General features: G+C 37.4%; 1 protein-coding gene across 1 annotated transcript in view; it reads right to left on the minus strand.

Moving 5' to 3' along the window:
- ATP13A5 (ATPase 13A5) overlaps positions 1-16,644 on the minus strand; it is a 105,416-nt gene that overhangs the window by 63,419 nt on the left and 25,353 nt on the right. The window contains exons 7-9 of the mRNA XM_045539947.1: positions 9,875-10,009; positions 4,114-4,186; positions 3,046-3,174 (exon numbers count right to left, since the gene is read on the minus strand). Coding sequence (XP_045395903.1) covers positions 3,046-3,174; positions 4,114-4,186; positions 9,875-10,009 — 337 coding nt within the window. The remainder of the gene's footprint in view (positions 1-3,045; positions 3,175-4,113; positions 4,187-9,874; positions 10,010-16,644) is intronic.

Below are 16,644 nucleotides of genomic sequence, written 5' to 3' on the forward strand. Positions count from 1 at the left end.
GAAGCTATAAAATTTTTATTAGTGGTCTTGAATATTCTTCAGAAAATTCCTTTAGCCAAGCAGTTATCCCTATGCCATTTCATTTAAAACAATTATTATATTTATCCATTGTGTGAATTTATCAATCACATTCTAAATGGCTTTGTAAAAGAGTTAGAAGTTTTTGACAAATCTCCAAATCATTATGCCACATTGTTTTGAAATTAGCTATTGTAAAAGGCAACTACTTACAGATAACTTCAAATGTTTTTTCTGCCTTTGGATCATAGAACATTAATCCACAATACATGCTTAGGTTAATATTAGTAAACAGTTTTCCACACAATGAAATTGGAGGCAGATAGGTATTGATCAATCAGAGAGGGCAGTCATCTGGAGATAACACCTTCCAGAGATAACACTGAAATCAGATAATTTTACCTGGGGATAGTTTTCAAGTCTCTTTTACACTATTCACATGTTAATAAGAAGTCTCATGCCTTGGCCTTTCTTGGGAGCCCAAGAAAGGATGGTTTTGCCTACAAAAGATTTGAGGTCTAAGAAGGCTGGAGAGGGTTTTAGAAGGAAGTGTCGTTATCACTCATCATCAGTGGTACAGTTGGCTCCCCGTGCTGTCAAATGGAGATTCTCCCCCTTGTCCCAGAGAAGCCAGATGCCTCTGCATGGTGAATGTTTGAAATGTCATATCTTTGTTTATTAACATTTCTGGGACTGTTAGACTGTAAACAATTTGAGAGCAGGGACCATTTCTCATTTATCTTGTTGACTCCACCACACAATACAGTACCTGGTGCATAGTAGGCATTTCTGAACTTTTACTGAATAAGTGGATGGCAAAATTTGGAACCCAAATAAAAATTGAGTGTAGTTGTAAAGTCAAGATAAGCTTCTTAGCACAGCTGAGTTTGTGGCAATAGGATGAGGCTGAGGAGAAGGAGGAGGAGGAAGATCGTACCAGGGGTGGGTGCTAAGGATGGGAATACCAAGCCGAGAGGAAAAAGGCGACCAGGCAGGAAAATGAAGGCAGCAGCTTTACCCGCCTTTGAGTCACCTTCCTCATTCCTATGGTCCTTTATGTTTGGGACTAAAGGCCACCCCCAGTTCTGGTCTTTTTTACTTGCTAGCAGAGCAGCTCTGGTCCCTTTTTACCTTGGTCTCCTCGTTTGTAAATTGGTATTATAACACAGCTCCTAGTCTAATTTGTTTTGTGCCATGATGAAATGAGATGTAAAAGTTATTTATAAAATATAAGTTGCTATAGAGATGCTAGGAGTATTTGCTATTTTTATTCTTACATAAATAAAGACTTCTATATACGCAAAAGACTATTTTGTACATGGGGCAAAAAATACCTAACTCACATTTGTGAACAAATACCCTAGGAATACATTTGCAGTTTCAGGAAGCTAACCCTAGTCTTCTGATTGTTTAGTAAGGATCCTTTCCAGAAATAGTGTACACTAGTGGGAGGATCTATGTAGGCTGCATAATAAAATATTTAGACCATCCTGGAACTTTGATCTTTTTGAAGAAGTTAACGAGAAAATTTTGTTTTATGGATCTGTCACTAAAACTGGCTTTTGTCAAGGCTTAGGTTACACAGATATTAGTGCTGATAACTTTAATCTTTCCAAAACCAGACACCAGGAAAAGCCACTTGCCATTGAAGGTCATTTTAGGTCCATTTCACACATCGTTGAAAGGCAGTATTGTTTACCATTTCTACTTCTCTGGAACTCTCTCGGTTTTCCTGAGAATGAAGGCAGGTACTGTGCACCTGGGCAGTGAGAGGACAGAGAGCAGCCCAAGGGCAGGAAGCCTTTCTGTCTCCTCCTCCTGTTTGCTCACAGCCATGCTCTGTTACCAGTGAGAGAAGCCATTCTCCATTGTCAGGCTGCTGGGAGATGTGAGCCTTGCTGTGTTTGAGTGAAAAGGACAGTTTTCCTTGGGCTTGAGGTTTACACATTGGGTACTATGGCAACATTCTGGGTAAAAGATATGATCAGTATGCAAATCCTCATCACTATCATTAGAAGGCAGTTAGATTTCAGCACATTAAAGGGGTATTTTGTAATTATGCTGAACATATTTATGTTTACTACATTTCCTTGTCTCAATTTTAAATTAAGTAGACCCATTTTTAATGTGAGATCTGCTTGTGTTGAGCAATTTAAGAATAGATAATGAGCTCCCATTACACTTAGGTGATGTTAGAAAATTTTGTGTATGGATTTTCCCCATCTTTACACCATTTGGAAAAGAAAAACTCAATAATGTGTAAGCAAGAAAGACAAATAGCTTCTATTTTTGTGCTGCTGTATAGTCTCTTCTTCTCTCCCTAGAATGTGCTGTGTATTTTTTAATTTTTTGCCTAAGGAATACTTTATATGTAGTGCCTTACTAATTACACAAATTCAAGTAGACTTTACCAAGCACAAATGAGAATGAGGACCATTGGAACTGTACCTAGAAGGCCAGTTTTCTGCTCAGTCTGATCAACAAGAAAAACAAATCTAAAAACCAGAACTATTATATTGCGTTTGCCTTAAGATTTAACTCAAACCCCTTTGCAGTGAAACCTGGTTCTTTCCATCTATAAAATGCAAAAGGCCAGATAAAATCTCTACGCCCTTCTGGTTGCAAGAGTTGTGGTTTTTAGCTTGTGTTTTGTTTGGATGTGTGTATAAAACATTCCCATATTTATAGAGAGAGTGTGTTGCAAACTGTACAGTGCTCTCACCCTTCCCTGAACCCAAAGGATCCTGCTCACCTCACCCACTGGGCAATGAATCACATGTAGTGTTAAATGTTTGCCCTTGCTTTGTATTTATTGTGTCTTAATTCTTATATTGTTAAACACTCCCTGTTTGCATATATTGTGTCTCCATTTGAATGGAAAGACTGGATGTGTCTCTCTCCCTCATCTATCGCTCAGTATCCTAGTGTGGGCCTGGTATAAGGTAGCTGAGGATATGTTGATCTGATTAGCTAGCACTTGGCCTGGGTGTTGGACAGGGCAGAGGAAATGCTATAACAACCACCTACCTGTGAGCATGCTTTCATTCACCACACAGTTCCCATCAATCAGAACAGCATCACATGGCAATAAAAATTTTCCTGGAAGAATAAGAACATCTCCGGGAACCAAGAGATGGGATTCCAGCTCCTGCAAACCTATGCAACAGCAAAGTTTCCATGACTAGCTGACCTTTTCTTGTTTTTACTTAAGAATGAAGGTGACTAAGCACCCTTATTAACCTGTTGGCCAAGGGCTACTCCATCTGTTCAACTACTCAAGCCCCTTCCCCTCTATTGAAAAGTCCAAGAGAATCAGGCTTGGAGAATTGGTTCCTGGGACATAGCAAAGGATTAGCCAAGCAACAAGATCCCATCTTGATCTTAATACCTGATGTAGTGCCCTGCCCACAACAAAAACTCAAGGGCACTGGGCAATGCAGAAGTGCCCCTTTGTTCTCTTTGGCTGGGTTTCTGACACCTTGTGGCACACTTTGTCTTCTTGGATTGGGGCCTTATGTAAATCATCCAGATAGCTTCTGCTGCTCTGGGTGCAGCTCCTCACTCCTTGCAGAGAGGCATGGTCACCCTAACCTAGGCCAGCTTAGAGCAAATGCTGAGTGTCCAGCCAGTGATCTAAAAGCCCCTTCAGGCTTAGGTTCCAGATGGCAGTTCAAAATGTATGACACAGGGTCTGTTTGGGATGGTTAGGTGGGGAAATAAAGGAATCTTAAGAAAGTTTCCCCAGTATTATTCCAATGAGTGATATATGGAGGGCAGAGGGGATTTGAAGTACCCCAGACATTGAGTAGGAATGGTTCAATCAGGACTGGGATGAGGGTAAGCTGCAGGAGGTGCCTAGGGTGTGAAATTTAATGAGACATTCACTCTTCAGCACCCTGCAGATGCAAGGTCAGCATTTGCACGATCTTGCCTCCTTAAATTTTGTATCTCAAATGCCTTGTTTGTCTCACCTTCGTCCCAGTCCTGGGTTTTATCAGAAAAGACTTTTTCTCCTTGACAAATAACCAAGGACAAATGAAACCAGTTCCACCTTGAAATGTTAAGATGCTAAAGATGGCCTAACACATCCCTTACCTTTGTCTTTCATGATGACTGTAACCTGGACTTTGTTATGATCCTCCACGAGGTTGTGTAGCTTCACTGATTGCTACCAATTAAAAGTCAACATTTAAATATTAGATAGTCCGCATCCTGAAAATCGCATAATCTCAACACAGTAAATGCCAAACCTGCTGTCACAGCCAAACTGACTCTGGGCAAAGGACTCAATCTCTACTTTTGATTCTTCAGCTTCCCTGCCCCAACCCCTACCTCACCTGACCCCATACTTGCAGCAGCAAATATGCTCACCAGTTTAATGCTAGAACCAAGGCTTTACTTCTTGAAGATGCATAATCAGAATGAGGAAGAGCAAGACTGTGAACAGGTCACTTCCCTCTCTATGCCTCTGTTTCCCTGCCTGTAAAACAACAAAGCTAAATTTGATCTGTAAGTGGCTTTCACTTGTAAAAGCCTGTGAATCTTTGGGTTGAGTTTTTACTGCATGTGGAACAGCCATCCCCTCCTTTAGAAATGTGAATTTTCATATCGGATAAGTGCACAGACAGGAGTCATGCTGCCCACTTTTGAATCCTGACATTACCATTTGTGAGTTATTTAGCCTGTTTAACTCCCTTTTGCTGATCTGAAAGGGGAGATTATAACAGAATCTATTTTATTGGGTCAAGTTTTCAATCAACTAATTCTTATAAAGCCCTTTTATAGTACTCAATACTATCCTAAGAGTTCAGGGATATTAGTGATTAATAAGAGAGTCGTTTGTTGGAAAAATAGTTGTGGGAGCACGTTGACTAGAAAGACTTGCTTGAGGTAGAATTTATTGAGATATGATTCTGTGAGAAGCAGAGGAAATGAGAAGAGCCCAGAGAAGTGGAGGCATCATCTCCTGGGATAATACAGGGGACAGGAAGGCGGAGGTGAGCAGGGATTTCATCCACACAGTTCCTCATACTGACTTCAGGGGAGCCACCAGCTAGAGAGAGCTTGACACTGGGCTGGCTGGGGCAGGGCTGAATAGCCCCAGAAAGAGCTGTCTCTTTCTGTAGGGATGTCAGTTATTTGGATGCCTCTGGTAGAAGAGGGTTTCAATACTGTCATCAATATTTAAATGCAGCTTAACCTAATTCAAATATAAAAATTTTTCTTTTAGATGTTATATTATTTTGATCTGTTCTTTTGATGGTTTTTAATGTTACAAGTGTCACCAGGCTAAGACAAGCATTACACACAATTATTCAACTTTCTCCCTGAGAGAATGCAATGAAATCACTATTAATATTTATCTGGAAAATTTTATTATTTACTTTAGTTTTGCATAAAAAGCTAAGCTTCAGTAATTTGGACCAAATGAGTGGAAGAAGTGATATTACTGTTTAGTACATATTTGTTGTTCTAATGTGACTTCCTGAGGCTTCACTGTTGGGGCATTCATTTTAATGATGGATAATAAGTGAGAAAGTCAGCCATGGTTCTGGGGCAAGAACATGAGGGTCAGTCAGGATTCCTGAGTTGTAGGTCAGGCTTACCAACTAACCAGCCACGTAATGTACATACATAAGAAATTTCACCTTACAAATTGGTTGTTTCCTCTACAAACAGACGGCATTGAAATGGATCATTTTCAAGTTCCCTTCAAGCTCTAAAATGATATATGATACTGATTTATTTTGCATATCAAAGATTTATCCAAAACCCACAAGGCTTCATAGAAGTACACAAGATATACAAATGACTCAAATTATTATTATTTTTAGATAATTAAAACATTAAACAACTATATGCCAGCCACTTGGAATATAGCGTTTGATTTTTTTTAATCCACAAAATAATTCTATGATGAAAATGTCATCTCAAACATACATATAAAAAATAAAAAACAAAAATTGGGATTGAAAATGTTAAAGTAACAATCATTTACTTCCTAAGTATTAAGACTGACAATCAAACCCCGTTTCATCTGACTGTAAGGCCTTTTCTGTTGATGAATATGTACTTCTAGTGCTTGAAAACAGCTTTATTTTTTCCCTTTAGGAAGATAAACATCCTTCTTCTAAATTTCTTTAAGTTATTTTCATGCTTAGCAAACTCTTTTAGACAATGCCACGAATAAATGTAGCCTAACGTAAGAGGATGATAATCAACCCATTTAGACGTGGTGAAGTATGAGTTAATAACACTTGACTGTGATTCTCAAGACTCATTATGCTGTAAAGCTAGCTTTGTTTATCAGACTTAGCATTCTGTGTAACCTGCCGCTGTGCTTCCATGCCTTTGCTCAAGCTATTCCCTAGAATGTCCACTTCGGTTTTCTATGAGCGAACTCTCTAATCCTTCACATAAAGACCTGCTCAAATGTCACCTCCACTCCATTAGTCCCTCCGATCCCCAGGAAGAATTCATTGTTCTGCTGTCTGTCTGTGTTTCCACTTGTGTTAGTGTACTGATCACATTCCATTACAGCTATTGTCTCCTCAGGTCTCCCCTTGTGGGTCAGGCAGTTCACAGAAGAAAGGTACTGTGTACATTATTCAGTGGATCCCCCCATAGTAGGCCCTCATCAAATATGTATTTAATAGAACTGAATTATTCTCCTTTTCCCAACAACACTGGAATAGGATAATGTAAGCATGCTCTTTGAGTTAATGCACTCAGAAACTGTACAAACACAGGTTTCTATGACAACCAACTAGCTAGGAGAAGGCAAGTGCTGCAATGCTGGCCATGATTGCGAAGCTCATTGCCTGATTTTCATTAGGCCCCCTCTGGTCTCTTCAGTGTCTGTTCAGTGGGACCAGGATCAGTTTCCAAGACTAATTTGCATATTGTTATTATTCAGCATCTGTTGCTGCATGTCCTTGTGTTTGCTGTGGCTGGATTTCCTCCAGAGATGAGTAATGAGGGCATTAACTCAGGTGCCTCTTGAGCCCAACTCAGTGATGACTGAAGGAAAAGCACTATCGGCCAGATACTCTTCAGTGCTATTTCTATTAGAGCAGCCTCCCGTGGAGCCCAGCAACGGGCTATGCAAATACAGTTCAAAGTAAATACAGTTGAGTGCCAAGGTTTGCACTCATACCTACAGCAAACTTGTTAGAAAGGGACTGTAGCAATAGTGTTCCTTGGCTTAGGAAAGGTAAGCTCTCTCTGTGCGGCATGATTTCAGACCAGAGTCAATGCAGGAAGATACCTTATTCCACTCCCACAAACACTTCCCCTCTTAAAATGTTCAAAAACCTATGTTTGTTTAACTAAAATCTCTAATTCAGTGAAATAATGAACTTCTATATAGCCTAAAAGAATAATTTGTGGAAGGTAATAGATATTCTTTTTTTCATTCCTGCCAAACATCTTTCCCAAATCTTCCTGCTCCGAGAAAGTTCATGGGTCACTTTCGGGAATGCACTCAATGGGACAGCGTGTGGTACTTAACTTGGAGTCAGAAAACTTGGTGCTACGGTCTATGGCCACTGTCACTGGGTGAGTGTAAGCAAGTCACTCCACCTCCCTGGTGGAGATAAAAATTGTATGTGTTTCATTTTACAAAACAGACACATACATTATGGATGTGGGGACCTATTGTAACTTGTAAAGTGTTCCACAGATATTGATTGTTCAGGACTTGTGATTTAAACTGCATATATACAGTTTCAGGAAACTGGCCCATTTTGTATAGCGTTACAAGATGCTTTACAAGTTGGGTCAGATAAGCTTTTATTAACAAATACCAGCTGCTAATGAGATTAGTGTTTGTCCTCTAATTCCTTTTCTTCTTTTTAAAGAAATCCTTTGTAATACTGCCATCAAGCCTGAAGTTCCCATGTTAGCCTTTATTCTGAGCAAAGAAATTTAGAGATTCTGTTAAGATGCAGAATCTGAATGTTTAAATTCCGTTAAGGATTTTAAAATAAACATTAAGCAAATTACAACTTGAAAAACGGGGATTACCTAACTTTGGCAGGCGAGAACATAAGCAAAACGGGAAACCCAGAAACCATAAATGAAAGGAGAAACATATTTAAGTCTACATAATTTTTAATACATGACAAAAGTCAAGATCAAGAGAAAAAAGATAGACTAAAAAGTAAAACTTTTTCACATATGTGATGGATATAAAGAGGCCATTAATATAAAATAAAAATGGAAAACTCTATTAGACAAAAGAATATGTTTCCACTCTCACTAGTAATCAAGAACATGTGAATTAAAAGATCAGTGAGAACCAGTTTTAAAAAGTTATTAGACTAAAATATTATAAATATTAATATATAGCACCAGATGTTGGTGAAGATCTGAGGAAGTTAATACTGCTATGTGTTGCTGTTAATAAAGGAATTATTACATTTGGGGAAAATAGTATAGCAGTATCTATTAAAATCCAAAGTATACATATGCCATATGCTTTGATTCAGCAACCTGGCTTTTGGTTGCTATGCTAAAATAATGCAAGTATTAATATATAAGGACATGCATATACTGCAGTTATGTTTAATTCAACATTATTTGTGGTGGCAAAAATTGTGGGAAAATAACCTTACTTTCCATAAATAACAGAATGGTTGAAAAATTATGATATACCATGAAATATTACACCATTATTTTTAAACATGATTTTTAATTATTTATTTACTTAGTAGATTGCCATTATATATACAGTAAAGCAGAACATAAAATTTCCAGATTAATGTGCATAGTAAAATCCTATTTTAATTTTAAAAAATAATAAATGCATAAATCTCCATATAAACTTGTATACATGTGTGCACCTAATAGAGTAAAATGAGCGAAAAAATACGTTGAGCTGCTGATGACATTAATAAATAAATACATGTATTTGGGATCTTGGTGTTTGAATGTATCCTTTGACAGATCCCCCTACAAAGATAGTTCTTAAACCTTTAGAATGTATAACAATCATCTGTTATGTAACTTTTTAAAAATGTATATTTCTGTTATTACCCTGGGTGTTACTTAAAAGATCAGAAGCTGGGGAATCTCAGGTAATGCTCTTTTTTTAATTTTTATTTTAATTTATTTTTATTTCAGAGTATTATCATGGTACAAATGCTTTGGTTACATAAATTGCCTTTGCATCGCCCTGAGTCAGAGCTACAAGCATGCCCATCCTCCAGACAGTGTGCTCAGGTAATTCTCTTGCAAAAACATTGCCCTGTGCAATATAGAATCAAACCTAATTTTTTCTACAACCCTTCTCCTAACTTCTAGACAGGAATTTCTGTATTTCTTTTAGGTTTCCATAAAGAAATATATACCTGAATTCCACATGAAGAAATAGACGTTATAAAGGAATTCTAAGAGGGAGACTGAAATTTGTCAAAAAAAAAATTAGATGGGAAGAGTATAGCACAAAGAAAGTATTTAAGTCATGGGAAGTATGTGGAAATGTTCTAAGGGACATAATGCCTTGATTAATACGCACAATTGAGATGCTACCCCTCCATTCTCCTAAACTGTAGCTGACATCATTCATCCATCACGGCATTCTTTTCCACCATACTCAGTCATAGCCTTGGGGTTCTTCTAAACACAGTATTCTCTGAAACCTTTATCTGATAATCAGAGTTTGCGGAGACATCTAAATCTACCTGCTATTCCTGAAGCCCCCTCCTGAGATCCCACATTTGTTAACCTTTATTTTTTTTTGCTTTATTATGACTTGTATTTGACAAAGCAACTCCTTGCTCTCAGTGGAAATTCCATAGGCTTTGCTTCTTTAGCCAGAAGCTAAATAGAATCCAGCTGTGATTTTAGCTCTTACCTGTCGTAAATCATACACACTTAAGACAATGGAGATAACCGACAAAATGATGATGGCCACAGAATATTCTATGTAACCTTGAGACAGCCACAAAGTTAGGGTGAAGGCTTGCAACACATAGAATGGATTTAAAACCTGCAGGTACAAAAATAGCATTTGGGTCACTTGCGTGGACCTTAGGAGCAATCAATAAAATGTCATTTCTTTATAAAATTTTTCTACATTTTTTACAACATGGAAAAACCTCTAATATTTAAGAATTTACTTAGAACTCCATTAATTTGGGTAGAGACAATGTTAAGCACATAGAATGTGTTATAGTGGAAGCAAAATTATTTTAAGCATTCAGAGCCATGCCTACAGATTGATAATTCTTATTTATTTTAAATTTCAAAAATATTTTACCAATAACAAAATCGAACAATTTACCTTCTTAAAAAAATTTACCCATAATGTAAGAGACACAGGATTCAGTCTCTTTTAAAAATGAATTTCAATTTTGAACGGTTTTATTGTAGGTTTGTTTTTCATGTAATTACATGCTGCAGATTTAGTAACGTTGAGCAATGAAAATGAAAGATTCTACTTTTATCCAAGTCATTTGAAAATAACATATTCTTTATGTCACAGGTCTTAGCAAAATCTCCTGAGAAGCAATCAAGTTAACATGGCCCTTCCCTTGAACAAGGAGGCATACTGTAGAGAAATGCCTTCCCCAAGGCTGCAGGGCAAACAATGGGCAGAAGGTAACATCAGCTACAAAGCCAGGCATCCGTGTGTGTGTGTGTGTGTGTGTGTGTGTGTGTGTGTGTGTGTGTACATATATATGTATCTTGGTCTCTTGAGAATATCTTCTGCTTTTTTTATTTCCTTGATTTTCCACATTTTGGTCCTGGTGATTCCATTATTAATAATTATAGCAGAAAGAGGGCAAACCTGAGAAGCCAGAGAAAGGTCACATGGTATACATGCATGGTGTAAATTAAAGAGCCCATTGGAGCAAATCAAGGACTCTTTTCTTAAGGAACTGCCCTTTATGACCATAACAAATTAGATGAAATATTGGCTAAAACCAGTGGTATACTTTTTTAAATCTCTATTTCCTATAATTTTCTAATACATTAAATAAAATTCAACTTTATTCCTAAAAATGATATCTGGTTAATAAGTTAGTAGGCTATATCTTAAGGGTTTCTTAAACCCTTGGATATATCTTGTACATTAAAAAAGATTTTGTTCCTTAAATTTTCTTATTATTTCCATCCCAAGTGTTTTGCTTACAAATTACAGCTTTTTTGTTTGCTTATTCTAAAACGCTCTAATTATAGATTATGCATGAATGATAATATGATTTTGAGTTCATATAAATCCTGTAGAAAATTGGTTAAATACTTCTTGTAGAAGCAACAACATCCTAATTAATTTAGCTCCCATATTCAATATTATTTTGAATATTATTTGACTATTATTTTGAAATCAAATGTGAAGTAGTTTTATTTGCTTTTTTCCTACTAAAGGCCTAGTAAGTAGATGCCAGAAAATACTAACACTCTTGTCAAAATAGATCAAATTGATACCTGGAGAATCTTTGGCAATATGAAAATGTACTTGAATAAGAAGTTTAAAAAGCCTCCAGTTTTTTGGCCGGGCACGGTGGCTCACGCCTGTAATCCTAGCCCTCTGGGAGGCCGAGGCGGGTGGATCGCTCGAGGTCAGGAGTTTGAGACCAACCTGAACGAGACCCCGTCTCTACTAAAAAAATGGAAAGAAATTATCTGGCCAACTAAAAATATATATAGAAAAAATTAGCCGAGCATGGTGGCGCATGCCTGTAGTCCCAGCTACTGGGGAGGCTGAGGCAGGAGGATCGCTTAAGCCCGGGAGTTTGAGGTTGCTGTGAGCTAGGCTGATGCCACAGCACTCACTCTAGCCCAGGAAACAAAGTGAGACTCTGTCTAAAAAAAAAAAAAAAAAAAATAGCCTCCAGTTTTTTGATAGTTGGAGAGGTTATGTGTATGTAGGGGCAGAAGATATATGGGAAATCTCTGTACTTCCTGCTCAATTTTGCTGTGAATATACAACTACTCTAAAATATAAAATTAAAAGCAGCCTGTTTCCTGCTCCAAACACAGGACAATGGTAGATTTAAAAGAAATTAATATTAAAAAGGTATGGCCATGCTTGAAACCAAAATAAATATCTTCATGGGTTAGAAAGAAACTAGCAGAGGATCCAAATGAAGCAACTCTCAAGCCTGAGTGGGCCAACAAGGAGATGGGCAGAGGGGTGTCAGAGTTGCACTCACGCCTGCACACAGTGGGCAAAAGCTGTGGTCTGTGGATCTGAGTAGGCAGCTCTCAAGCTGGTACAGGCTCTCAATTGCTGCTGCTGGAGGGTGCAAGTGGGACTACACTCAAGCCACATGGGACAACAAATGCTACCACTCCTGGATCTGATCAGGGCAGTTTCCAAGCCTGGGCAGAAGATCACTCCCACCAGCTGGCTTGGGTGGGGCTGCACTCGAGCTGGCACAGGATGACAAACACCGCTGCCTGCAGATCTGAGTGGAGCAGCTCTCAAGCTAGCTTGGGCTGACAATTGCCACTGCTGACGGAACTAGGTGGAGCATTCGCTCACTCTGAAACATGGGGACTGCCAGTGACAACCATAGGGGAATGATGAGTCAGGAGATGCAGGAGGGCAACAGTGTTAAACACTCACAGTACATCCACCTATCTCAGGACAGGTCAGTCCTCTAAAGTAGGACACCAGCATGCCATCCAGGGGCCTCTCCTATTTTGCACTAAGTAGGAGAGTTCCCAGAAGAGGAATAGGTGCATTATAAGTTTATCTGTCTTTAGCAAAGAGAAGAGATTTCAGGTGAGAAGGAACCAGAATAAGAACTCTGGCAACATGAAAAAACAAACCTTTTCAACACTCCCACCCTGCAAAATCACAATAGGTCTCCAGCAATGGACCTCAACCTACAGGAGGTCCCAAACGTCAGAGATGGAATTCAGAATATGGATGGCAAATAAGATGAATGGGATTGAAGAGAAAGTTGAAAACCCACACAAACAAGTCAAAAAAAGTTTCAAGATATGAATGAAAACAATGAAAAACTCACTACAGAGATAGACAATATAAGAAAAGATGTAACAGAACTTAAAGAAATGAAAGAGTCATTTAGGGAATTTCAAGACAGTAGAAAGAAAGCCTCAACAACAAGCTAGACCAAACAGAAGAAAGAATTTTGGGGCTTGAAGACAGGGCTAGGAACCAACCCAGTCAGTCAAAGATGCAGCAAAAAGAATAAAGAAGAATGAACAATCACTCAGAGAAGTATGGGACCATGCAAAGAGAGCCAATATAAAAATTATAGGTATCTCTATGAGAGAAGAAGAGAAAGCAAAAAGCATGGAAAATTTATTTGAGGGAATTATTGAGGAAAACTTCCCTCATATCACCAGAGATTCAGATATTCAGATACAAGGTGGTTATCAAACATCAGGAAGATTCATAGCAAATAGAACACCTCCAAGACACATAGTGAACAACCTGGTTAAAGTCAAAATTAAAGAGAAAATTCAACAAGCTGCAAGACAAAAGTAACAATTAACCTACAAAGGAAAATCCGTCAGGCTAATAGCAGACTTTTTAGCAGAGTCCTTACAAGCCAGAAGCACTGGGGCCTCGTTTTTAGCCTTCTTAAACAGAATAACTGCCAGCCAAGAATTTTGGATTCTGTAAAACTAAATTTCATAATCAATGGAGAAATAAAGACTTTTCCAAACAAGCAAACATTAAGGGAATTTGACACTATTAGACCTGCCCTACAGGAAATACTCACAACTGCATTATACATAGAATAGCACAATAGATACCTACTAGTGTAAAAACATCTGAAATTTAAAGCTCGCAGCTCTAATAGAACAATAGCATAAGAGGGAAAACAAAACAATGAGGTTTAATCAAACATGATGAACAGAACAGTATCCCAAATATCAGTACCAACACTGAACATGAGCAATCTGAATGTCCCACCTCAAAGACGTAGACTGGTTGAATGGATGAAAAAACATACCCCAGCATTTGCTGTCTCCAAGAAATGCATCTAACTCACAAGGACTCATATAGACTCAAGATAAAAAGAAAAAAATACTCCACATGAATGGAAACCAAAAGTAAACAGGTATAACCATTCTCATATCAGATAAGATAGATTTTAAATCAACAATGTAAAGAAGGACAAAGATGGTACTTTTATAATGGTAAGGGGAGCAATTCAACAAGAGGACATAATCCTAAATATATATGCACCTAACACAGGAGTGTCCAGATTCACAAAGCAAACCCTTCTAGATCTAAGCAAAGAGATAAATAGTAGCATCATAATTGCCAGGGACTTCAACACCCCACTGAGAGACTTGGACAGATCACCCAAGTAGAAAATAAATAAACACTGGATGCAAACAGAACTCTAGAACAAATAGACCTAACAGACATTTACAGAACATTCTACCCCAAAACTACCAAATACACATTCTTCTCATTGGCACATGGGACATCAGCACATCAGTACAATTTTCCAATATTGATCATATCTTAGGCCATGAAACAAGTCTCAGCAAATTCAAAAAAACTGAAATCATACCATGTACCTTATTCCAAGAGAAACACTAAAATCTACACAAAGTTATGGAAATTAAACAACTTGCTGCTGAATGATCTTTGGGTCAATGAGGAAATTAAAATGGAAATAAAATCAAACTGAACCACAAAGGAGACACAAGTTTTCAAAATCTATGAGATACAGTAAAAGCAGTTATAAGGAGAAATTTCAATGCCTCAAATGCCTACATTAAAAAGACAGAAAGTTCACAAATTAACAACCTAATGTTACATCTCAAGGAACTAGAAAAAGAACAAATCAAACCCAAAGCCAGCAGAAGAAAACAAATAACAAAGCTCCAAGCAGAACTGAATAAAATGGAAACCAAAAAACAAACAAACAAAAAAGGATCAACAAAAAAAAAAGTTGGTTCTTTGAAAAGATATACAAAATCAATAGACCGCTAGCCAGATTAATCAGAAATAGAAGAGAAAGGACTCAGATAAGCTAAATCAGAAATAAAAAAGGAGACATTACAACTGATTCCACAGAAATACAAAATATCATTCGTGAATACTACCAAAACTTCTACACATACAAACTAGAAAATGTAGAGCAGGGGTCCCCAACCTATGGTGAGTTGTATAATTATTTAATTATATATTACAATGTAATAAGAATAGAAATAAAGCTCACAATAAATGTAATATACTTGAATCATCCTGAAACCATCCCCCCACTCCCTGGTCCATGGAAAAATTGTCCTACATGAAAACGGTCTCTGGTGCCAAAAAGTCTGGGGACTGCTGATGTAGAGGAAACACATGACCCCCCAAACCTGAATCAGGAATAAATAAAAATTCTGAACAGACATTAATAATGAGTAGTGAGATTGAAGTAGTAATAAAGAATCTCTCTACAGTAAAAGTCCTGGACCAGACTGATTCACAGCCAAATTCTACCATAACTACAAAGAAGAACTGATACCTATACTACAGAAATTATTCCATGGCATCAAAAAGAAGGGAATCCTCTCTAATTCATTCAATAAAGTCAGTATCACCTTGATACCAAGGTCAAGAAAGGACACAACAACAAAAAAGAAAACTACAGACCAATATCCCTTATGAACATAGATGCGAAAATCCACAACAAAATATTAGCAAACTGAATTCAATAGCATATTGAAAAGATAATTCACCAGGATCAAGTGGGTTTCATTCTAGGGATGCAAAGATGGTTTAATGTATGTAAATAAATAAATGTGATTCACCACATAAACAGAAGTAAAAAGAAAAATACTATATGATCATCTCAATAGATTCTGAAAAGTATTTGATAAAAACTCTCAACAAACTAGGCATAGAAGGAAATACCTAAAAATTACAAAAACCATTTATGACAAACCCACAGCCAACATCATACTAAATGGGGAAACATTGAAAACATTCCCCCTAAGAACTAGAACAAGATAATACAAGTGTGTCCACTGTCACCACTTCTATTCAACATAGTACTGGAAGTCCTAGCCAGAGCAATCAGGCAAAAGAAAGAAAGAAATGGCATCCAAATCAGGAACAAGGAAGTCAAACTATCCCTGTTTGCCAATGATATGATCTTATATCTGGAAAATCCTAAAGATTCTACCAAAAGACTCCTAGAATTGATAAACATATTCAGCAAAGTCTCAGGTTACAAAATCAATGTTCAAAAATCAGTAGTATTTCTATATACTAGCAATAGGCAAGCTGAGAATAAAATCATGTACTCAATACCATTTATAACACTGCAAAGAAAATAAAATATCTAGGAATATACTTAACCAAAGAAGTAAAAGATCTCTACAAAGATAACTACAAAACATTGATGAGAGAAATCATAGATGACACAAATGGAAAAACATCCCATGCTCATAGATAGGTACAATCAACATTGTTAAAATGTCCATACTACCTAAAGCTATTTACAGATTCAATGCAATCCCCATAAAAATACCAATGTCATATTTCACAGATCTAGAAAAAATAATTGTATGCTTCATTTGGAACCCCAAAATAGCCCAAAGAGCCAAAGAAAGCTTAAGTAAAAAGAACAAATCTGGAGGCATCACATTATTTGCCTTCCAATTATACTACAAGACTGTAGTATCCCAAACAGC

This window comes from Lemur catta, chromosome 1 (genome assembly GCF_020740605.2).
Source record: "Lemur catta isolate mLemCat1 chromosome 1, mLemCat1.pri, whole genome shotgun sequence".
Lineage (NCBI taxonomy): Eukaryota > Metazoa > Chordata > Mammalia > Primates > Lemuridae > Lemur > Lemur catta.